General features: G+C 43.2%; 1 protein-coding gene across 1 annotated transcript in view; it reads right to left on the bottom strand.

Moving 5' to 3' along the window:
- Positions 1 to 1,147: 1,147 nt before the first annotated feature.
- Positions 1,148 to 26,049, bottom strand: part of LOC126354611 (transient receptor potential cation channel protein painless-like) — a 40,526-nt gene continuing 15,624 nt past the window's right edge. Inside the window, exons 3-5 of the mRNA XM_050004370.1 lie at positions 18,801 to 19,082; positions 8,658 to 9,014; positions 1,148 to 4,023 (exon numbers count right to left, since the gene is read on the bottom strand). Of these exons, the coding sequence (XP_049860327.1) occupies positions 1,647 to 4,023; positions 8,658 to 9,014; positions 18,801 to 19,082 (3,016 nt within the window). The 3' untranslated portion in view covers positions 1,148 to 1,646. The remainder of the gene's footprint in view (positions 4,024 to 8,657; positions 9,015 to 18,800; positions 19,083 to 26,049) is intronic.

Genomic DNA, 26,049 nt, shown 5'->3' with positions numbered 1-26,049 from the left:
AGGATGTGTTGCTGTGCTGGACTGAATCTTTTAATCTTACTTGTAGATCGATAAAAGTTTTCATACTCATCCAGAACTAGTACAAAAATCTATCGCTGTCATTTCTCATGGCCTCAAAAGGTACAAAGAATGTCCCAATATCGTCTCATGTTGATTGGATGAACCCATTTTATCCTGTTTCTTCGTTTTTTCTTCAGGCTTCTAGTAAAGATTACCAACTCTTGTAATTTATAGAGAGTCATTTGCTTAATTCGATGTCAAACTTCAGGAGTTTGTGTACAAGTACGAATGTCTGATGTGCTAGTGTCGCTGCCGCCTGCCATGTATTGCAAAAACTAGCTGTTGTGTCGTTTACACGGAAGACGTGTTGATGTGAAAGTGCTTACTGGACATCTATGCAACCGGCGCCGTTTAGACGTCAACCGGCCAAGTATGAAACGACCTGAAGCTCACTTTTGATTCAGTGACACTAGACGTTTGCAGGAACGTTGCTGGACATTCTGTCAAATGACTGTATACTGATAACCAGTCCTGTAAACAATCAGAGTTGCCATTACTGATCTACAGAAGAATCCACAACAACGAATTTCAGTCAACAAGATTTGATACCAAGAGGAAATTCCATGGATTTTTCAAGAAAACGTTTTTCAGGGCGCGTCTTTCACTGTGTAAGTTTGTTGGGTAACCACCAAGATCATCGGATATTTCACCACGTTGTTGTTTCTTATGGAACTACCAGAAAATTAAATTTTTATTGAGTAACTAGGGACACTTTGAACTCGTTCGGAAGCAACAAATCATAACATTCGTGTAACACCGTGGTCTGTGCTTGAAAGGTGTATTTTTCATTTTTCTACCTTCCTGCAAAAATACCTGCGCGAGAATAATCACCATTTGCGTTACTTCATTTTTCAAACACAAATTGCATTCTTGTTGCGTGTTCTTTATGTTTAGTAATGGTATTATATATGTGCAGTCTTTCTGGACAATAATAATTGGACAGGCATCTTTAATGAACTAACTGTAAATGGTACTAAAAGTTACAGTGGCCTCTTTCATACAATTATCAGATATGAATTAAATTCATAGTTTGATACTTAAAACCGAATAAGTGAATTATCTATACTAAAGACAATAAAACACTCAGTTATAGAGAAACTCCACTTTATTATTTGATCTAGTCCACTAACATCTGATTCTTCAGTTGCATAACGTACAAATCCAGCACATCTTGCTTGCTTTTTACTGTTTAGCAACAGTGTTCTCTGTGAAGGACGTTGTATGTATGTAGAAAGAGTAGTTCAACGAAGTGAGTTTGTACTGAGCATCGTGGGCATCACTGTGTAATGGGAGAGAAAGAGATGAAGTTAATCGAGTATTCTGGGCAAATGAGAAATGGGACACAGTATTTTGAATTTTACGTTTATTTTCCTTTCCAGGGAAGAAAGATGCACGAGGCATAGTGGCACGTAAGTAATATTACGGAACATCATCATTTCCTCCTACGAACGTTCTTCTGTTGGCTGAGTTGGTAAAGATCGCCAGTTTATAAACATCCTATGCATCATGAAACTCTTGATGTTCCGCTGTTCCAGAAGGAAACCAGGCATTAACAAGTAATATTACTAGGAGCACTCAGAGAGATTTTACAGACGTTTCGGCTTCTTCACATTCTCCAACTCCACTTTGTAGCTTTCCATCTGCGTCTGAACAATTTTCAACTGTTCGACGAGTTTATGGAGTTGTTCGAAGCCCTCTTTCTCTGACAATATTGGCCGTTCTGCCAGCAGCTGCTTGGCCTCTTCTATCAGACTCATGTCTATCGTGCCGGACGCAGGTGTGTCTGTTTTTTCTTTACCGTCCAGCCCAGTTACCAGTTTACCAAATTGTCCTTTGTTAGGCCAGACTTCCAGCCGCGGTTTTTCTGATCCTTCTCGGAAGAGCCACACTTTGCTCAATCGAACATGGAGAAACTTGAGTTTCAGTGCTTTAGTGATCTCGTAGTGACGTGATGCAATTTTTTCCATTTCGTAGAGACAGTCGATCTGTGACTTCAGGCTGAGTACCTCGGCATTTTCTCTGATCTTTTGTTCATCAGATACAGCGAGTGCTGTCAGCAAATTTAAAAGAACGATTGGTAGAAAGAACATGAAAAGAGTGACAACGAAGCATGCAAGGACGACGTCTAAATTGAGAGTGATGTCTGGACTCATGTCTCCTGCCATCATGTTGACTATTTTGAATAAAGCGAACAAGGGGTGGGAGAAGTAACGTACAGTGTCGACCGTCGTATCGTTGCTGAGAATTGTATTTTTGTCTGAGGAGAATACCACGTAGAAAGAGAACGAGAACCCTAAGATGATCAAAGAAAATATGGTGAAGAAGTAAGTATAATTTCGCAAAACCGTTCTGAACATCTCGACATACATCGCATGTGTTTGGAAACGGCCACAAAGCCATAACAGTTCAAACCACGAGAGAATTATCGTTAGGGTTGTCCACCACATACCAATACCATTCTGGGGAGTGAAAATTAGAGTGAATACTGTGCCAGAGAGCATTAACATGTCTTTGTAGTTCTGAACATTTCTGAAGTACGATTTCGGGTGAAACATTTGAAAGATTTCTCTCACTGCGATTGGTACCAAGCTCACCCACGTGAATACATTCAATACGGTCCATACAGTAGTGTCGCGCTCCTCGGTGTTACTATACTGCACCCATATGAATGAACTAAAAGCAAGCACGTATGTGAAATACACGATGAAGTTCAGCCTCAATAGCCACGTTATTCGCTTATACTTCAAGTGTAGGAATGCTTTAATTACTGGGTGGTGTAGAACTTCTTCATGTTCTTCTGAGTGGCTTAAGAAACGTAGAAAACGCATTTCAGAATACAAGCGACGTGTTGAGGGACGTATGCGTTTCTCAGATTCAAGAAGCGCTTTCTCTGGATCTTTAGTGTCTCTGGATAATATTTTAGCAAATGCTGTAGGAGCTGGTGACCTGACATCGGTGAGCAGCAGACTGAAGTCGAATTTTATGACGTACTGGGGATGAGTCGGCAAGCAGTCGCCGGTAGAGCTAAGACTGCTGTTGAGTAGTGTGTCGACGTTCGCAGCACTGAGTGGATACTCGCCATAGGAACTCTTTGCTCTCATATTGGCACCGCGGTTGAGGAGTTCAATAACCGTATTCAGATCGGCGTTCCTGGACGCGAAATGCAGCGCTGTGTACCCTCGGATGTTGCTGGCGTTGACGTCGGTCCTTTCCGTCTGGAGCAGCAATGTTATAATTTTTTTAGCGACGCTGTCTTTTCCTTTAGACGCTTTAAATGAGGCCATCACCAGGGGCGGGCTAGCGTGCCTGTCGGAGACGCCGATACAGTTGGGGTCAGCGCCCTTATCGAGCAAAGCTTTGACCACCTCGCACTGTCCTCTGCTAACAGCGAATTGCAGTAGTGTGTACTGCCCGCTCTTGTTATCCAAAATCTCTCTCCCCTCTTCGCCTAGCTCGTCGATGTCTTTTATGAATGACTCGTAGTCGCCAATGACCAGGCGATCGAAATAGCGCTGCCACGGGGATGTTTGCTGTGAAATCAGCATGGATCGTTTCTGACGAACAAGGCGAGGCGGCGACCGTCGAGAACACGCCTCCTCCAGCATTTCGCGCACCTGGAGATCGGCGGCCACGTCTGCCGGTTTGTGGCCCTCTGCGTCGGGGACTGCCGGGTGCAGGTCACGCCTCTCCAGCAGCTGACGCAGGCAGTCGACGCCGTCGTCGGTGGGCGCGGCGTGCGCTGCATAGTGCAGCACGGTGCGACCGCGCGCGTCCACTTTGCCGGCCTCCAGGTCGCTACGCGCCAGCAGTCTCTCTACGCAGTCCAACTCCGCCGCCTCCACGGCTAGCATTAGCGGCGTTGCGCCATCACGGTCTTGCGCGTTGATGTCCACCGACTCGTCTTCCAGAAGGCAGTCCAGAACGGCCACGTTCCCCTCTTCGGCTGCCACATGGAGAGCCGTTCTGTTTAGAGAAGAAAAACATTTTTAGGTCTTCCTAATAATCTGAGAGCTGTACGATTCATAGTGGATATTAAATCTTCTGATAAACATGTGAGAGTAGAAGTCTCTTGGGTATCTAGACGTGTTATAATTAGCAGGTTTGCCAAGGCGACAGCGTCTATTGCTGATGCAACGCTCGTACTGCTTTACACATATACAGTGCTATGTATTCCTATTGTGTCGTGTAACTCGTGTACAGCCTGGAGGACCAGAGCAAGGAGGAAAGTGGAGTTGCAGTTATTGATTGTGTGGGATTGGACTTATTGTTTGTTGGGCCTATGCTGTGGGGTAACTGGGGTGTGGCAGCCGGTACACTGTACTATCGTGTTTCCCGCGTGTGTGCAGTTTCAGGACAGGCGAAGAAAATAAAGAAGGGCAAAAGCATAGGGACAGGGGGAGGGTGAAGAAGGGGGGAGAAGAAGAGGAAGGATTCAGGGACTATAAAATGGGATGGATTGGAGGTGTATGAATGTAAGTCGTGGGGTGATTCGGACTGGACTGGTTGGTTCAAATGGCTCTGAGCACTATGCGACTTAACTTCTGAGGTCACCAGTCGCCTAGAGCTTAGAATTAATTAAACCTAACTAACCTAAGGACATCACATATCCATTCCCGAGGCAGGATTCGAACCTACGACCGTAGCAGTCGCTCGGTTCCAGACTGTAGCGCCCAGAACCGCACGGCCACTCCGACCGGTTAAGACTGGACTGTCATGAGCAATACTTCCATAAGAAATACGTGTCAGTTGTTGTGAGACGTTTCTTTCTTGCTTCCGACTACAACATGGAGCCACTGTCGTTATGCCCGGTGAGCCAAAGCAACGCTAGTCTGAAGAGCATACATTGCGTTTGTTGTTTTATGCTTGTTATGGCTTTATATTGAACGGCAAACGAAGCGTCTTTGGACTTCCTGTTGATCCATATTTTGAATTGTATTATACAAAAAACAATTATTGAAATGTTTGTCTTCCCTTAATTGTAAATTCATGTTGACCTCAAAAAAGGAATGAACAGTATAAGCAACGATGATGATTAAAATAAATGTGGAGATGGTGACAGGGCGAAAAGGAATGCTGCACCACTCTCTTTGTGTAACTATGTAATCTGTCTTTCGGGATAAAAGCATCCATTTCAGAATTCAAAACATATCATTTCACTCGAGGTACGAAATCTTTATCAGAGTCTTCAAATGCCAAGATCGCACTCTGCTTTTTGTTAATGAGCATACAGTCTGAGTTGATAGATGACAGCAAATGAAATCAATGCGAACCTTGCCGGCACCATCATCGCAAACTGCCGGGACCGGATTACTGCAAGCTGGGTTGAGATCTAGAGTTACCGTGTGTCGTTTACCAGAAAACAGATACTAGCGTGATGAACATCCAGAGTCAGCAGGGACAATGAGTGGCATTCTGTAGTGTTCAGCGATGATTCTCACCTCCGTTGCTAGTAGGCAGATCGACTCCAACGTCTTTGTAGACGACTTGCTGCAAGATTACAGGAACCAATGTTTCTAAAGACCCATATCTTTCCAACTCATGGAATGAAGATTTGGGGAGCTATCTGATACGACGAGAGAACTGATTTGACAGCTGTTGAAGGGGGACTGAATGCTGGCCAGTTAGTGGCAACAAAGGGAAACCCTGTGGTAACTTCATTCATGACCACGTTACCGAATGGCACATTCCAGCAGGATCATGCAAGACCCAACACTGCATTTCACACGATAGACATCTTGAGGAATGTAGAGATCTCTGACTGGCCTCTGCGATCGCTTGATTATTAGCCGTAGTGCATGTTTGGGATGAGACAGGAAGACGATACCTTCATACCAGACCACAGCAAGCACTGTTCATGGAAGGGTGACATGGCAAGAAAATCCTCGATACGACATTTATGGGCTGTTTGCTTCGATGCCACAACGAATAAAATATGTTCGTACCTGTGGATGTTACGTCTCATAGTGAGGGTGGTGATGATGATCAGCCCAAATAGAGTGAAAGTTTAATCATTAAATACCCGTTACAACATGAACGTCTTCACGTTAGATGTAAGTTAGATAAATATCGAACTGGGGATTCATGATGTAACACCATCTCGTCAGTGTACGTCCTTAAACGGTCGTGTGAGTTCCTCAACAAGGTGGGATAGTACGAAGTTCGGAAGCTATGTAGAGAAACCTATGACAATTTAAAGCTTGGAACCAGTCCGTGGGGTGAGCTAGAGTAGTGAGATTGCAATATACCGCTCGATAAATGAAGTATTGAAAGTCCGATCCGATAGGCCCTTAATATGCCAAGAATGTTCAGGGCAGCGTATACTGTAAGGAGCCAAAACATTTCATTTCAGAAGGCATGAGAAGCCACACGGAGTGATGAGCCTGGACAAACGAGAGTTGAAAAAGGGAAGATCGATAAAGTGCAGATAGGTGTCAAATCCGCACCAGAGAAACAATTTATGAATTCCAGCTTTAGAACAGGAAGAATGAAGAGAAGCCAGGTTGTCTCCTGCAGTCGCAGACATAGAAAAAACACTCGGCATTGTTGGGTGGAATAACATGTTAGAAATCATAGAGTTCAGAAACAGGACTAATAAAAATAGGAGACCGAAAAAGACCGCTCTTTTCTAACAAATCATGTGTGTTCCGGTCACGGCACTTCATAGACGAGCCGTTTATTGTGGAGTATGTAATATATAAAAAGCACCACTAATGAAAGGAGCAGATACAGTTTCAAGAGAAATTTGACGTCGGTGGGCTCCTAGTCTTGGGAAGCATTGGGATGGACAGCCCTACGTAGCTCCATGTCTTCGCCAGTGATTGGGTGAATACTTTTAACGAGCAGCAATACGTGCAGTCACATATTTTACTTTCCAAAGCTGCTCTTGGTTGAAACATCATTTTTATGGGCAACAGTGTCCATGTGCACAATATTGCTCTGACAGACGAATTTCTCGAAGGTAAGGAATACTGACAGGCTAACGAGACAGTTGAATACGGATTCTGTGAAATATGTCTCTTACTTTTTTTTGCTGTGGCGTTTTTATTACTGTTTTCCTAAAAAGTGTCTAACTTCGATGTTAGAACTTTTCTAAGCACGTGCCTCGTGCTAAATATCTTGAAATTCAACATAAGTTCCGTCTATATTTTTTCAACAGCCTCTTCGTGAAAACTGCGCTCATTTCTTGATATGTATAACTTTTGGACTCTAGTGTAAAGCGAATAGGAGATTGGCCGGGAGAGTTCAGTGACTTCGAATGTGGTCTAGTTATTGGCTGTCACCTGAGTAGCATATCCATCAGGGACATTTCGCCGGCCGACGTGGCCGAGCGGTTCTAGGCGCTACAGACTGGAACCGTACGACCGCTCGGTCGCAGCTTCGAATCCTGCCTCGGGCTTGGATGTGTGTGATTTCCTTAGATTAGTTAGGTTTAGGTAGTTCTAGGGGACTGATGACCTCAGAAGTTAAGTCCCATAGTGCTCAGAACCATTTGAACCGTTTTGAGTGACATTTCGACCAATCGAAAGCATCAAAAGAGGATTGTGAAGTGAAAATTTGGAGGAATGACTAGACCAGGCAGAACACATGATTTGACAGACAGGGACTTCCGAGCATTACGGAGGGTGGCTGTAAAAAATCGCATGAAACTGGTGGAAGAAATCGCTCGTGAGTTCCAAAGTGCTACCAACAGTCCAGGCAGCGCAAAGGCAATTCGTTGGAAGCTAAAAAGAATGGGATACAAAGTTCTAATAACTTCTCATCAGTCACACATTTCTGCAGTCATTGCTATGCGACGCTTGAGGCTAGGTAAAGAATGACACCACTGGACAGCAAATGACTGGAGACTAATGATTTGGAAAGATTAATCACGTTGTACCCTGTTGAAATCCTATGCAATGGTTTGGGTTTGGTGAATGCTTGGAGAACATTACCTGCCACACGCGTAGTAGCATCAGTGAAGTAGGGAGGAGTTAGTGTTAGAATATGGGGTATTTTTAGTGGTTATGGTGTGGTCTCCTTCTTGCACTTAAGGAAACGGTATATGCAGAAGGCTATGAACAAATTTTACAGTTTCATGTACTGCATACAGTAGAGGAACAGTTCGAAGACTATGACTGTATCAACAAGCAATGTACCCTGTCATAAAGCGGAGTCTGTGAACCAATAGTTTTTGGACAATACCATTTTCTGAATTTTATTGGCCTGCTCAGAGTCTCGACGTGAACCCAACGGAACACCATTTTGATGAGTTAGAACATCGACTTCGCTCCAGAACTCATCGTCTGATATCACTAACTTCTTTGGTTTCTACTCCTTAGGAAGAATGGGCCGTCATTCCTCCACAGACATTCGAACAGCTCACTGAAAGTGTTCTCCAAACGAGTTAAAACCGTCATAAATACGAAGGGTAGATGTCTTCTAATAGGTATCTGGCTACTTTTGCTCAGATAGCGGAAGTGTATGTAAATATCCTACAAGAGGTAGACCATCCAGACTGTATTATACCGTCACAAGAAGGTGCGGTACAGAGAGAAAATTGTAGCTTACGGAGGTGATTCTTGATGTCGTTATGGGGCAACAAAAGACAGTGAGAGTACCTGTGAGTCTTAAGGTTGATGGCGTTGGGATCGGCGCCAGCGGCAAGTGTAACTCGTACGAAGTCCGGCGCGGAACGGTGAGTGGGCAGGCGGCAGGCGGCTTCCAACAGGCGCATGCCCAGGGGCTCGTCCAGCCAAAGGTTGGCGTCGAACCCCCACGCGGCAGCTGCCACCAACAGCTGCCTGTAGCGGGCCGACTCGCCCTCACTCAGCGCAGACAGCAGCTCTTCTACCGCGTCGTCTTGTGGCAGCCCTGCACCTGGGAGGCTAACGTCCGGGAACACCTTCTGAGCCAGCTGGCGAGCTGTGTGCCCGCCTGCAGTCGCCTTGTCCAGGTCCAGTGTCCGACCAGCCTCTCTGCAAACACACATACCTATTGTCTTAAATATTTCATATTCGCTGAGTGTAATGTCACTAGCACAAGGAGAAAACAAACACAGTAAATGAATTAGATTAGATTAATACTTGTTCCATAGATCATGAATACGACACTTCGTAATGATGTGGAACGTGTCAGGTTAATGAAAGATGTCTGTACAAGATATTACATTACACAAAATATTGCATGACACTAATGCTTAAGTTAGTTTTTTTCCCCTCCCGTAATTTATATCTAAAAATTCAGCCAATGAGTAGAAGGAGTTGTCATCTAGAAATTCTTTTAATTTATTTTTAAATGTTGGTTGACTATCTGTCAGGCTTTTGATGCTGTTTGGTAGGTGACCAAAGACTTTTGTGGCAGCATAATTTACCCCCTTCTGTGCCAAAGTCAGATTTAACCCTGCATAGTGAAGATCATCCTTTCTCCTGGTGTTATAGCTATGCACACTGCTATTACTTTTGAACTGGGCTGGATTATTAACAACAAATTTCATAAGTGAATATATATACTGTGAGGTTACTGTGAGGATCCCTACATCCTTAAATAGATGTCTGCAAGATGACCGTGGGTGGGCTCCAGCAATTATTCTGATTACACGTTTTTGAGCAATGAATACTTTTCTACTCAACGATGAATTACCCCAGAATATGATACCATACGAAAGCAGTGAATGAAAGTAGGCATAGTAAACTAATTTACTGACATTCTTATCACCAAAATTTGCAATAACCCTAATAGCATATGTAGCCGAACTCAGATCTTTCAGCAGACCATCAATGTGTTGCTTCCAGTTTAACCTCTCATCAATGGACACACCTAAAAATTTTGTAAATTCTACCTTAGCTACAGACTTCTGTTCAAAGTCTATATTTATTACTGGAGTTGTGCCATTTACTGTACGGAACTCTATATACTGTGTTTTATAAAAATTTAAAGAGAGTCCGTTTGCTGAGAACCACTTAATAATTTTGTGAAAAACATCATTTACAATTACATCACTTAGTTCTTGGTTTTTGGATGTTATTACTATACTTGAATCATCAGCAAAAAGAACTAACTTTGCATCCTCATCAATATGGAATGGTAAGTCATTAATGTATATCAAGAACAGTAAAGGACCTAAGACCGAACCCTGTGGGACCCCGTGCTTGATAGCCCTCCAGTTTGAGGAATCAGCTGCTGTATTAACATTATTAACATTACATGAACCACTTATTTCAACTTTCTGCATTCTTCCAGTTAAGTATGAATTAAACCATTTGTGCACTGCCCCCCTCAAACCATAATGATTTAGCTTACCTAAAAGAATTCCATGATTTACACAGTCAAAGGCCTTTGAGAGATCACAAAAAATACCAATGGGTGATGTCCGGTTATTCAGAGCATTTAATATTTGATCAGTGAAGCCGTATATAGCATTTTCTGTTGAAAAGCCTTTCTGAAAACCAAACTGACATTTTGTTAGTACTTTATTTTTACGTATATGGGAGGCTACTCTTGAATACATTACTTTCTCAAAAAATTATGATAGAGCTGTTAGAAGAGAGATTGGGCGATAGTTGTTGACATCCGACGTATCCCCCTTTTTATGCAATGGTTTTACAATGGCATATTTCAGTCTATCGGGGAAAACACCCTGCTCCAAAAAAGGTATTACATACGTGGCTGAGAATCCTACTTATCTGTGGGGAACAAGCTTTAAGTATCTTGCTGGAAATGCCATCAATTCCGTAAGAGCTTTTACTTTTCAGTGAGTTTATTATTTTACTGATTTCAGAGGGAGAGGTTCGTGGAAATACAGTTGTTTCAAACTGCACAGGTATGGCCTCTGCTATTAGAAGCCTTGCCTCTTCTAGTGAAGATCTAGATCCTACTTTCTCCACAACATTTAAAAATGATTATTGAAAATATTTCCAATTTCAGGTTGTTTGTTAGTACACTTGTCATTCAGTTTTATGGCACTAAAGTCTTCCTGTGCTCTTGGTTGCCCTGTTTCCCTTTCAATAATATTCCAAATTGCTTTAATTTTATTATCAGATTTACTGATCTCAGATATGATACACATGCTTCTGGACTTTTTAATAACTTTTCTTAGTACCGCACAATAGTTTTTATAATATTGAACAATTTCGGGGTCAGTACTCCCTCTTGCTGTTAGATACAGTTCTCTTTTACGGTTGCAAGATATTCTTATTCCTTTAGTTAGGCAAGGTTTTTTATATGTTTTCTTGGAATTATGTTTCACTGTTTTCTTGGGAAAACAATTTTCAAATACCCTTAAAAATGTATCGTGAAATAAGTTATATTTCAAGTTTGCATCGGGTTCCATATACACTTCATCCCAGTCTAGCTCCTTTAGTCTTTCCCTAAAGTTTGCAGTATTTATATTGTTAATTGAACGCACTGCTTTGAAATTCTGATTTGATATACTGCATGGAGCTATTCCATGTACTATAACTAGCTGTGCGCCATGATCTGAAAGACCATTCTCAACAGTATAAGCATTTATGTCCTTAAACTTATCTTGGTCTATAAAAAAGTTATCTATCAATGTCCTGCTGTTCTTTGTTATCCGAGTAGGAAAATCAATGACGTAGCTCAAATTTAAAGAACTGAGTAATACTACAAGGTCATTCTTCCTATCACACTCTTTCAGGGAATCAACATTGAAATCCCCACAAATGATAATTTGCTTCCCCCTGTCTGACAACAAAGCATCCAAGTTTTCTAGAAATAGCTGGAAATTCCCTGAGGGGGACCTATACACTGTTACAATTATGAAAGTGCCATCATTTAGTTTTAGTTCAGTGGCACATGCTTCCATATGTTGCTCTACACAAAATTTTTTAGGTTCTATATGTTTTGCGCTGTGGAAGCTTTTGACATATATGGCAGCTCCTCCTCTCATCATATTATCTCTACTTACATGTGCAGCTAATTTGTACCCAATGATGCTAACCTTTTGCATATCAGTGACAATGTGATGCTCAGACAGGCATAGTACATCTATTACATTCTCAGTTTCTATATCTTCTAAACAAAGCAGAAGCTTATCAATTTTATTCTTCAATCCCCCAATATTTTGATGAAATATACTAACATTTTTCATTTTACTTTTGTGAGTATCTTGAACTTTTTTAACATCTTTAGTACTTGCCTGGCTGAGTTTCCCACTGGACACTGATCTTACACTAAAAAAGAGTTTCCACCATGAGATGTAGTTCCTCCCCCCTTTAAATGTCCTGCTATCAGCCCAGCCAGTTTACCCTTCCCTTTCCTGTTGAGGTGTAGGCCATGTCTAGTATAGTCCCACCTACAGAGTGAATCAACAGGAACCACACCAATGTGTGACCCTGCACCAGATCCAAGTAGCCGTTCCAACTCCAAATTAACTCTCCTGACAGAAGAGCTCAAATGAGGCCGGTCGTGGCGCTCCAGAACCGACACAAACCCAACACTGGTATGACTCGATGCCGATGCAATATTTGCCAGGTCACACTCTATGCTGTACCCCGGATCTCTGTCAATACTGTTGCCCGGCCCACCCACAATAACCACGGTATCTTCCTTAGTAAAACCTCTACATAGTGATATGTTAAGCTCACTGGACAGAATATTAATCATCCCTTTACAAGAGCACACTGGTCGCTTTGGAGCGCTGTAGGTGGTATAGAACTAATACTAGGCGTTCGATCTAATGACGTCATGTCAGTGAAGAGATATACATGGTCCAGTCACATTAATGTGACCACAACCCATGTTCAAAGTCAACGTGCAACAGTCACTCTCAGACGGCAGGTGGCAGCACTAGCAGTCGAAGGTATATAAAGCATGTACGGGGGACGCAAAAAACAGTGCAGCTGTTGTGAAATGAAAATGGACTTTATCTGACATCCAATACCACATGATCATGGACTTTTGGGCCAAGGGTTAAATCATTTCCGAAACGGCTAAGTTTGTAAACTGTTTGTATGGTGCTGTGGTTAAAGTATGCACCTGAATTACAAACTGACGCTATCCAAAGCAGGCGCTGAGGCAACAGCGATGCACCACGGGTCGTATATGACGAGGGTGAAATCTGTCTCGCGTGTGTTGTACGGATGAATAGACGTGCAACTGTTGGGCAACTGACACCACAGATGAACCAAGGGGCTACCAACAATGTCTCCTCAATGACCATTCAGCGAACTTTACTTTGTATGGGTCCCTGCAAGAGGTGCCATGTTCATGCACCTATGGTGACTGCTGTTCATCAGCGACGAAGTCTGCAATTTGCACACCAGTACCGCAATTTGACGTCCACCGAGTGGTGACAGGTGGATTTTCCAGATCGATGATGTTTTATGCTCCAATGGAGTGAAAGATCTGAAAGAAGACACTCTCACAACAATTGTCAGAAGGGACCAGGCTGAAGGAGGGAGTGTTAAAGTCTGGGGAATGTTTTCATGGCATTCTCTGGGTGATCTCGTCATTCTAGAAGGCGCAGTGGATCAACAGAACTATGCATCTGTCCTTGAGGACCATGAACACCCCCACATGCAGTTGGTTTTTCCTTGGCGCGAGGCATCCACCAGGAGACGAATGCAACGTTTCACGCAACTCACAGTGTGTGTGCGTGCTTCAAAGAGCACTGGGGTGAGATTACCGTACTCACTTCACCACTAAACTTCCCGAATTTAAACCCATTCGAGAATCTGTGGGACCATCTTGATTGCGCTGTTCGTGCCATGGATTCTCGACAGAGAAACCGAGCGCAGCTGGCCACGGCATTTGAGTCAACATGGCTTCACATCTCTGTCAGTGCCTACCAGAAACTCACCTACTCGTCTCCTGCACGTCTCGCAGTGGTACACGCTGCAAAACGTAGTTATTCCACTTTAGTGTTTGGACAGTACGTATGTGCGAGTCAGACGTCGTGAACCAGCACAATGAGATAGGTGGAAGTCGAGGCATGTCAGAGTGGCAGAAAGGAGCTACAGTCCTCGTACGTAACCCCCGCGCCAACCTGTAAATGCAGTCGTGCTCTTTGTTGGTGTACGGATTCAGAGCGCCCAATGTGTCCACAAGGAAAGGGGTACCAGACTCAGCCACGAAATTCGATTTAGAACAGTGTTAGTAAAAAGATCGTAACTGGCAGCGACCGAAGATAAGTGTCACGCCTTGTCAATGATAATCGATTTTATACGTGACAGGAATAGCCGCTGTCAGTGAAAGTAGATCCATATCAAACAGTTTCCCAGGGAACACTGTGAAGAGAACTGCGGGTAGAGGAAATCTGGAGTCGGGTACCTAGTAAAAGACAGTTGCCCATAGTGACTCACTGGAGGCGTGTAGAGTGGGCTGGCGAGTAGAGTTGCCTCTTTAAAATGATGCAAGCCTTAGAATGGACTGACAGCCCAATGAGGCTTTTAACACGCAGGACGCAATTAATAGGTGGTTATCTGATATTTTAGGGCGGTTTTTCGTACTATGAGTTGGGGTCGCTTATTCTGGTTGCCCTGCCAAAAGACATCAGCGACATGGTGGCCGGAAATAATGATACAGTTAAGGCTGTCGATAATGACTTTTTGGCCGAACATGAATTCACCTAGAATAGAGATAAGATAGCATACATATTGCGAGAGGTGCACGTGTGGAGGTGTACGGAAGTGTTGGTTCATCAAGTCAAGAAACATTATTCTTCCATACCAACTGCACGTCATACAGATGCGTGTCATAGCTGTAAATGGCTTCTGAGACAACATATATAATTAGTGAGCAATATACTAAGGCGTACTCCGTGACCTGAGGTCATCAAATAATGGTAACTAGATGTAAAGGTAAGAAATTCTAAGGCTTCTATTGCAGGAAATTTGCTATCCAAAAGTTACTCGACAGTGAAACAGCGCTTGAAGTGTACTTCCCACGTTAAAGTTTTGCATTAAATCAAAAAAAAATTGTGCTGTAACTTATAGATTGAAATAATGTCATCATTAACATATTTACGTGATTTTATCTATGAAATAAGACTGTTAAATAGTGAAGCCATAGACCTTTCAGTCTACGCTCAATAGGTTAAAGCCACCTTCGAGTCATGACCCGAGTATTTCCGCGATATTGACCATAGATGCGAGAAATTAGCGTTAGTACAGAGGCTTTTAGTCGTTTCCCCCTCGCTCTAATTGCTAATTGAACAGGAGAGAAAATGACTACTAGTAGTTCATCGTACAGTGGCGTGCGGAATACGTATGTTGATGTAGATGTAGCTTAGGAGATAACTAATTGAAGGAATCTCTAAATTTCAATACGGAATTCGAAAGTAATTGGTGTTTTGAGTCAGAGACTTTTTGATTCTGTTCAAGACTAGCACTTCATGAGAAAAGTTTTTCGTTGTCACTGTCTTTAATTTCGTACTCATCTAAAGAATACGTTACAAGGATTTATTAGTGTCACCCTCTTCATAAAACCACAACTTAGACATGTCAAACATTGGTCTGAAGTAATACTAAACTGTAAGTAGAATGCAATGCCAGAATCTTGCGGTGGTCACAAAATATTTCACAGAACAAGGAAATGACTTAGGTACGAGTGTTTTCTGCTGTTGCAGAATTGACAGAAAAACATAGTAACACCAAATTATATTTCCTGAATGTTTATATCAGCTTACTGTCAGTTGTTACAGTAGTTAACTATTCATCATGAAACATCCTGTTGAGTTATTTTTTCTGTTACGGTGTCAGTGATAAACGCACAGAACAAACATTTAGTCATTCATTGGAGAAATCCCGCTAATGCTGTGTCACATCGCCTCTAGCTTTGATAAGGATCTCAGTGCGGCGACAGCGAAAGCCCAAAAATTCCTTTAGGAATTTCGTATCCACTTGAAGCCGTTCATTAATAATTACACCCCGTGTAGCAGCCGAAGTGCGGGCATGATGAGTGCTATGTTCCAATAAATCTTCAGAATAGTTTCTGACAGTTTCTTTGGGAGTTAGGTTGGGTGATTTAGCAGACTAATTGAGGCACAGTAGAGTACCTGAGTGGGCTTTAAACAGGAATACATAAGCGTGCAGGCCTGTGAACATGGCAGTTGTCAATCAAATCGTTGGCTGCGTCTCTGTCAAGAGCAGCAATGGAAGACCAATAACCAGCTGATCATCTATGGCATTCCAAAGCGACCAGTATGCTCTTTCCATAGAGATGGCTAATAATTTATCATGTAAGCACAAAATCACCCAGTATCAGCAAAGTAATGTGTAGTATTGCGAACAAACAAGCGTGCTAGTAATGAGACAATCACCGGGATTTCTTCCCTCACGTTTGCTGGAGCTTGCTTTCGAATGTAACGCGGGCTTACCTGTTAACTATTGTGCAATATGAAGTCATTAAAATTATTGTTCATTTTATCTATATAAAACAGTTTTGTAATTTGTTCAGATATATAGAAATGTAGGGTTAATAGTTTATGGGAAAGTCAAGTTTTTTCACAACAATGAATGAGACCAAAATACAAAAGCTACAAGCCTTCGTAGGAGGTGTATTTTTTGTGAGAAAATGAAAAACTAGAAAACTTTATACATTAGCAACCCTTGCAACTTATCTTATAGTTAGAAGTTTCAGCAAAATTTTTATTGCATAATATAATGACGCTGCACAAATTTCATGTTTATATACGTTCATTGTACGTAGAGTTTTGAATCGACACTTTCTGGGGGGGGGGGGGGGGGGGGGATGGTGTTTGCAGTATTTTCATCTGAAAAATTATTGCTTTCATGTTTGCAAATGCAGAGGATGCTATTTAACTTTGTCGTAAGAGGTAAAAGTCAGCATAATGTGTAAAAGTTGGCATTAACTTAAATTCACAACTAGGATGCTAAGGATCTTGCTTAAGACTCCAGTTCCCACTGCGAGAAACTTGAGTGTTCCCTCGGACGTCCACGCCCACAAATGATTCTTAATTCGTTCTGGAGACGTCAAGGAGTTCATGTCAAGCAATCTGTGAGGTCAGTCAATGTCGAGTGATCTTTCAGTGCCTGCTAGACTGCGTGAATTACGAAGGTTGGAGCATCAATAGCGGCAACTGTTTACTTACAGCTCGTACAAAATATACGTGTTTCAAAGTTTTACTGAACTTCAAAGTAGTCACCAGCATTGTGTATAACCCGTTGCCAGCGATATGGAAGTCGTAAAATACTCTTAGCAGTGACAGTTATGTTGACAGTTCGAGCACGCGCTCTATTGCCTGACGAATTTGTAGCATTTCTGAAGCGAATGCCGTGAAGCGTTTCATTCAGTTTAGAAATCGAGTTGAACTTAAGAGATCTTAAGTTAAGGGAGTGCAGTAGGTGGTATAGCACTTAGCAGCTCCATCAGTCAAACAAATCAGTAACAGCTTGCACTATACGTGCTTGAGCATTGTCCTGCAAAATAATAGTCAGGTCCTACAGAAAGTGTCATCACTTCTGTCTCTAAGCTGGTCGCAGGTTGTGTTCCAACAATGAACAGCATGAGTACTTTAGTAAAACCCTAAAACAAGTATCTATTTTGTGCGAGCTGTAAATAAATAGTTGCCACTATTAAAGTTCCAACCCTCGTGTATTCGTGCGCCTTGAATGACCGCTCTCGGTAAACGTAATTTTGTGAACAGAGCAATGTGAATGTTATGTCGATGCTTACAAAACTGACTCTTTTGATTGAAATGTTTAGAATTAGATGAAAGCGACTTGCTGATTTACACATTTCATATTACGTAAAAGTTTTTGTACGCCGCCTGCATAAAATATGGTGTGGTGAGTACAGTAAAAGAACTTTCCACTTTTAGTAAGAACTAACAGGCCAATAATTATTTCAGTCACCAGAACCAAACAGTGAAATATTCTCGGACTTTCAAATCGGAGACGTGCCGGTTGCAGCTTGTTTGTATTGTAAAAGAGCTTGCTTACAACGTTAACTGTGAAGATAAGAATTTAGTTCAGTTTTATTAAATTCAGCCTTACCTTATTTCTCGAAAAGCGTACTTCACTATCCACTAGCACATTTCAGACAATGTTTCTCAGCAAACAGAGCTGAGATGACAACAAGTGGACTGAAGATTACAGATAGTGTTTTAGAGGATATTTAACTTATCTGTTTCAGTGATATGCAGCGCTTGTCAGGGAGGCAAATAAAAACTTTAGGTAGCGGACAGTGAACATGTAGTAGAATTATGTGCGTAAAAGAAAATGGATGTGGTTAGGATGTGCACCTGCTGAACATATTTGACTTTCCATCTCCTGCCGTGCGGGATTATCCGAGAGGTCTTAGGAGCTGCAGTCATGGACTGTGCGGCTGGTACCGGCGGAGGTTCGAGTCCTCCCTCGGGCATGGGTGTGTGTGTTTGTCCTTAGGATAATTTAGGTTAAGTAGTGTGTAAGCTTAGGAACTGATGACCTTAGCAGTTAAGTCCCACAAGATTTCACACACATTTTAACATTTTTTCCATCTCCTGAACAAACAGGAAAAGATTTGCCGACGCCAAAAATGGTGCAAATGGCTCTAAGCACTACGGGGCTTAGCATCTGAGGTCATCAGTCCCCTAGACTTAGAAGTACTTAAACCTAACTAACCTAAGGACATCACTCACATCTGTGCCCGAGGCAGGATTCGAACCGGAGACCATAGCACCAGCGCGGTTCCGGACTGAAGCGCCTAAAAACGCTCGGCTACAGCGGTCGGCCTTGCCGACGCCATCCCCACAGTATAGTAGTGTATGTGCGCTCGCTGCTTAAAGGCGTGGTGAGTACCGGCACTTATCGAGGATGGCAGTGAAGGCGAGTCGGTTTTTGTAGTGGGCTGCGGTGTGCGCGGCCGTGAAGCCGCGGCTGTCGACGCGGTTCACGTGGAAGTCCGGCAGCGCCACCAGCAGTTCCACGCAGCGGCGGTAGCCCTCGGCGCGCTCTGCCTCGCAGGAGTCGTGGAAGTGCTCGGCCACGAGGTGCAGCGCCGTGCGCTCAGCCGCGTCCGTCGCGTTGACGCGCGTCTTGCTGTGTCCGAGCAGCGCCTCCAGAGAGTCTGCCTGTCCGTGTCTGAGGACAGTAACCGGCCGCAAAATAAAAGGACGTAAAATACCTATGAAAGGAGAGAAGACTTCAGTGACTGGGCGGAAATCACGAAGGGAGTCCAACAAGGATTAATTCGGGGCCCACTTCTATCACTTATATGCTGCCCGACAAAAAACTGAAACAATAGGAAGCAGGAGAGGAAACGAAATGAAACATGGGGGTTTGAGATAGTATATGATGTTAATTCAGCAACAAACTCGAGTCAAATTTACAAGCCAGCTGCTTTGGCCGAGTGGTTTTAGGCGCTTCAGTCTGGAACAACGCTGCTGCTACGGTCGGAGGTTCTAATCCTGCCTCGGGCATGGGTGTATGTGATGTCCTTAGGTTGGTTAGGTTTAAGTAGTTCTAAGTCTAGGGGACTGATGACCTCAGATGTTAAGTCTCATAGTGCTCAGAGCCATTTAAACCATTTCAATCAAATTTACAGTGCGGACCACATGATTAAGCTTCAAGATTGGCCAGGCAAGACACCAAGCCTATACGTAACAGAGAAATGCGAGGGTGCGGAGGTTATAGCGGAAAGCTTACCGACACTCGTGCAGAGAGGATGGAAGAAACTCATTGCATTCCATTACAACGATATCATGCAAGATTAGGTGAAACTTACAGTGGGCAATATCCAACGGATTTACCACAACCTGAAAGACTGACAAGTGAAATGATCGGGAACAGAAGTGGCGAGGACTCTCGAATTTCGTACGGTACCATGACGAGGTGCGACAACGATCATTTCCTCACTGTAAGGAAGTTTCAGCATTTCCGTGAAAGAAACTCACTGCATCCACGAACCTTCATTGATCAATTCAGAGTAGGACTACCAAAATATTGGACATTAGCACACAAATTGCACTGTATAAATGTCCATACGTCTGGAACAGTAACAGAAACGGTCCAAAACGTAGCAGCTACGTGTCGAACATGTGAAGATTTCAAAGATAAGTTTCTCTCACGCTATTGGTTTAGTGAAGCACAAAATACAGTGACCTATGAACTACTACAAAATCCATACTTCGAGAATTCCGGAGAGAAGAGCCCTGTAAAATTTTTCGAAGCAATGGCCAAGAAAAACCAATGTTTGGATGTGCCATGCAGCGATGGAGAATTGTTTAAACTGTGTACCATGAAGCTGCAACTAAAATACCAAGTCATGGGTAGGACGTGGAGACAATGACGTTGAAGCCTTCAAAGGAATTTTGAGAGAATCATAATTTGTATTCTCGGAAGATGAGGCAAGAAAAAAGCGAAACCCACATGAAAACGTTAATGAAAGACTGCGAAATGCGCCTGAGAGCGCAAGAAGGAATGTCAGCTATTACGAACCGCGTGATAACTGCGTACAGAAAAGTGACAATAGATTCCAACAAACGAGCGGTTACGGGTACAGAACAAGTAATGGCAACGGCTATCCACCCAGGTATGGCAATAATTACTACAGTGGGAATGACGGTAATCGCAGGCCGACAAATTACCATTAACAAAAACCGTGTCACCCAGTCGAACAAAGACAGGACCGAAAGAAGACATGGAGATAAGGCTACCAAACCCTGATAAACATTCGAAGTGACGAGAACGTGTCCAAGTCAAGGAGAACAGCGCACCTACCCATGCAAGCACCAGCAGCGTAACGAAAGAAATATATGTATACCCTATCACGAGAGGTGAAAGATGAATGTTTAGAATCTAGTGTCTACAAGATCGATCACCAAGGCTGACGAGTTTTGCACTGGTTGGATGAGAAAGAATTTCGAGGCTTGTTTTAAAGAACACAGATATCGCCAAAATAAGAGTGCATTCGGTACACATTTGGACAAAGAAATCATGTGACAAGAAATATGAGGGGGTAATATGGAAGTGTTGCATGAGGCACCAAAAAGTCAGTTACTGAATCTACTGGAGATAATGTAAATTTGCCTATACAGAAAACGACAACCAGGACAATCGCTGAATAAAAAAAATGAGTTTAACTTGAATGCGCATTCTGATGTACGAGTATTCATAAAGCTACTAGTTTGAGCAGTGTCGCACGCCACAGCAGCTTGGCTTTCGGTCGTGTGCGCCGGCCACCATCGACAAGGAGGCGGGGACACCTTCCGAAAGCTCCACCACAGGAACACAAAAACTTCTTACGGAGGAGCCATGAAGCAACGCCGCTTAAATTCCACTTGGAGTGCCACGAAGTATCGATATTTTAATTAAAAGTCGTGGCTTTGTTGATTATACTACACTTACGGTTATGTTTATAGCTTTGTCGTGTTGAAAGATTTCGATTAATAGACATGACGTTTCTTTTAAACTTTTTGTTCTGATTTTCACACAATTACGTGTTATTTACTTTGCCAGGCGAGGAACTTGCTATTGTTGCTCTTGACATGTTTTATGTGAATTTTAGGTGCAGACTTTGTTTCCACATATTGTTTGCCAGTTCATGTTTTATCGTCAAACGGTCTCTTTGACAATTAATTTTCATAAAAGAATGCGCATACTGCATTTTAACCATTATATTTAGGACGATGGCTACTCAGGTACCGTAGCACTAGTGCCCTCTGCTGGTCTCAGTTATTTGTACACTCCTGGAAATGGAAAAAAGAACACATTGACACCGGTGTGTCAGACCCACCATACTTGCTCCGGACACTGCGAGAGGGTTGTACAAGCAATGATCACACGCACGGCACAGCGGACACACCAGGAACCGCGGTGTCGGCCGTCGAATGGCGCTAGCTGCGCAGCATTTGTGCACCGCCGCCGTCAGTGTCAGCCAGTTTGCCGTGGCATACGGAGCTCCATCGCAGTCTTTAACACTGGTAGCATGCCGCGACAGCGTGGACGTGAACCGTATGTGCAGTTGACGGACTTTGAGCGAGGGCGTATAGTTGGCATGCGGGAGGCCGGGTGGACGTACCGCCGAATTGCTCAACACGTGGGGAGTGAGGTCTCCACAGTACATCGATGTTGTCGCCAGTGGTCGGCGGAAGGTGCACGTGCCCGTCGACCTGGGACCGGACCGCAGCGACGCACGGATGCACGCCAAGACCGTAGGATCCTACGCAGTGCCGTAGGGGACCGCACCGCCACTTCCCAGCAAATTAGGGACACTGTTGCTCCTGGGGTATCGGCGAAGACCATTCGCAACCGTCTCCATGAAGCTGGGCTACGGTCCCGCACACCGTTAGGCCGTTTTCCACTCACGCCCCAACATCGTGCAGCCCGCCTCCAGTGGTGTCGCGACAGGCGTGAATGGAGGGACGAATGGAGACGTGTCGTCTTCAGCGATGAGAGTCGCTTCTGCCTTGGTGCCAATGATGGTCGTATGCGTGTTTGGCGCCGTGCAGGTGAGCGCCACAATCAGGACTGCATACGACCGAGGCACACAGGGCCAACACCCGGCATCATGGTGTGGGGAGCGATCTCCTACACTGGCCGTACACCTCTGGTGATCGTCGAGGGGACACTGAATAGTGCACGGTACATCCAAACCGTCATCGAACCCATCGTTCTACCATTTCTAGACCGGCAAGGGAACTTGCTGTTCCAACGGGACAATGTACGTCCGCATGTATCCCGTGCCACCCAACGTGCTCTAGAAGGTGTAAGTCAACTACCCTGGCCAGCAAGATCTCCGGATCTGTCCCCCATTGAGCATGTTTGGGACTGGATGAAGCGTCGTCTCACGCGGTCTGCACGTCCAGCACGAACGCTGGTCCAACTGAGGCGCCAGGTGGAAATGGCATGGCAAGCCGTTCCACAGGACTACATCCAGCATCTCTACGATCGTCTCCATGGGAGAATAGCAGCCTGCATTGCTGCGAAAGGTGGATATACACTGTACTAGTGCCGACATTGTGCATGCTCTGTTGCCTGTGTCTATGTGCCTGTTGTTCTGTCTGTGTGATCATGTGATGTATCTGACCCCAGGAATGTGTCAGTAAAGTTTCGCCTTCCTGGGACAATGAATTCACGGTGTTCTTATTTCAATTTCCAGGAGTGTATAAATACGGAACGCGGCCGGGCCATCAGCAGCACGCATTACGTATCTAGGTAAATGGATATTGAGATTGATACTTATATCAGAATATCTTATGATATTAATGCCTAATGTGCTTGACTGTTAATCATGTTAATATTTTTCGTTATTCTTATGCATTACTAGGCCTGTTGTAGATTTAGCTTTAGATAACTGAATTTAGTTTGTCACACTGTTTTTCTATATATAATATATCTGAAGAGGGTAATGGTCAAAACTGGTAATTAAGAATTGTACAACTTGTAAGACTAAGACAAGCCTTTGCAAATAAAGTGCCATCACATGATCGCGATCTCGTTCGCAAACTTTATGTCTTTAGTTGACAAATGGGACGACTACTTTGAACCACGAATGAGGAAGTAGACTGCAGGACAAATTTGTTGGAAGGGTACTGGGAAAATCAAGCTATTGTATCAGGAAGCGCTTACAAGACGCTAGTGCGACAAACCCTAGAATACTGCGAAATTGCAGTGCCTGTGTTGTTAAGAAGAACGATGGACAAGTATGCACGTGTATGCATATAACGATACGTCCGATGATACCGGGCAGCGACTTTCAGTTACAATGTCCTCCCACGTATGAGAATTACATAATGTGTGGACGATTACAAACTGTGACACAGGAACGATGACAAATGAAAGTTTAGGTCAGGCCATGAGTCGTGCATGGATAGCCCAATGCTAAGGCGACCGCTCGCGATGAGCGGGAAATAGGGGTTCGTGTGTAGTCAGGCACAAATTTTTATTGCCGTTAATTCATTATTTAGCTGATGGTTGTCCATACTCGCAACAGCGACTGTATATATTGCATTTCATGTTAGGTTCGAAGATGATAGAGCCAAATTAAAGAGGCAAGTATGCCCACATGGACAATGGATACTATGAACACAGTTTAGGTAGCTTCAAACAAGAGTGTACATTTTCTTTATACAGTACGATTGTTAGACAAAGTGAGACACTGAGAATACGGTACGGCGCACCGTAAGCACAAAGGAATTAAAATAATACATTCAAGAAGCAGCATTTGAAGCATTAGGGCCGTAATAACAAAAAGAGATCAGCTCCCACAACGATGGACTCAAAGCATTGAAGGAAAAGTAAACCTAAAAAAGATGTTCTATAATAATTGGTTCAAATCAAGGGACAAACACTATAGAATCTTGTATGTTAGAATGAGTAGAGAAAAAAAAAAACATCAGCAAAAGGGAAAATGAAATCTCAGAGGATAAATGCGAGGAAGGCGACCGATGCATGTGGAGCACAAAAGTGGCGGGAGCATGGAAAATGGTTACAGGGCTGGGGAGAGAAGTAAAAGAAAGAGCAAACCTGCCGGTTATCAGTCTGTTGTAGAGTTGGAGAAGCATTATTAAGACCTCTAACAGAAGAAAGGACACAGTACGAGGAAATAAACTGGGAAATACGGGGAACTAGGATGGTGGAGTGGCAGAGGAAATAAACACCAAAGAGATACAGAAGACGGATGTACGAATAAAAATTGCGAAATCATCAGACCTTAGAAATGTTCCATCAGAATTACTTAGTTATAGTCCAAGCATTCTGTATAAATATCTAAACAAGTTATTTGATACATGTAAATGTTATAGGAAGGAAATCCAAGCAGAGTGGATATTAACGACTCTTTAAAGCCCCAAACATAAAAAAGAAGCAAGAAAACGTATAGTAATTATCATGGCATAAGTATCACAAGTTCAATTGGAAGGCTGCCAGAGAAGATATTAAAATCAGGAATGGAGAAGTTTATAAAAGAAATGGAAGAACAAAGAGGCAGGTCATGTGTCGATAACATCTTTACCTAGGAAAGAAACTGAAGAAGAGATTGGAAAGGAATCTAACCCTTCATTTAGTCTTTATAGATTTTTTTAAGAAAAGCATACGACACAATGTCATTAAAGATATTGTTCGAGGTTCTGTGGTCAGAGAAATTGACAAAAAACTAAGTAAGAAGTATCATAAAACTCTACAACTCGGTAGGATGTGTCATTAAAGCGAGGAAAGAAATTTCTGGAGAGGCCTACAGAATAAAGGACTGAAACAAGGAGTCTTTCTGCCTCTCACACTCTTTAAGATGTATGTGCAGAAGACACTGCATCTATTGCGAAAGTATTGCATGGTCATAGGGTCGAAGTAGCGTACCAGGGTATATATACACTTTTCTGTGCTGATGATAAGGTCGTTGCGGTAAACGACTAAGGGGATAAATGTATGCTTAGGACGTTATCGGGAGTGTATAAAGAGTGATTGAAAATTAATTTTGAGAAGACCGAATATCTATGTTGCGCTAAGGAGGGAAGTAAACTGGAGTTTGGAGGATATCATATTAAAGTGTGTAAAGAGTTTAAATACCTGCTTACTATCCCATACGTGATGGAACATGTGACATAGATATCCAACAATGGATCAGACAGAGAAGGGCTGCCATCCAGGAACTACATCCTGTACTTTAGTCCTCAAAAATGAGTTTAAAAATTAAAATACGTTTATCTAAATCCGTTGTGGTACCAATAGTAAGCTATGGGAGTGCTTCGAACACACACAAAGAAATAAAAAAAGATACTTAGAACTTTAGAACTGGACCACTTAAGAAGAGCATATAGAACTTCCCGACTTCACGCAAGAAGTGAAGTAATAAGATCAAGGACGCAGACAACTTGTAACATCACGGAAGGATTAGAAGGAAGACACCTAGACTGGTTGGGAGCAGTCAAAGAAATAGATGAAGATAGAGTGCCCAAGAGAGTACTTTCATGTGGATTTCCTAGAAGAAGAAAAGGCGGAAGAGCACTGAAGGGGTAGCTAAGGGGTATGCGAGAAGCTATGGCGAGAAGAGAATGATGAAGAAGGGTGAGATCGAGGCGTTTGGCGACGGAGATGCGGCATGCGGCGACAG

This window comes from Schistocerca gregaria, chromosome 3, assembly GCF_023897955.1.
Source record: "Schistocerca gregaria isolate iqSchGreg1 chromosome 3, iqSchGreg1.2, whole genome shotgun sequence".
Taxonomy (NCBI): domain Eukaryota; kingdom Metazoa; phylum Arthropoda; class Insecta; order Orthoptera; family Acrididae; genus Schistocerca; species Schistocerca gregaria.
The sequence above is the reverse complement of the archived record's forward strand: the minus strand, read 5'-3'. Positions and strand labels throughout refer to the sequence as shown.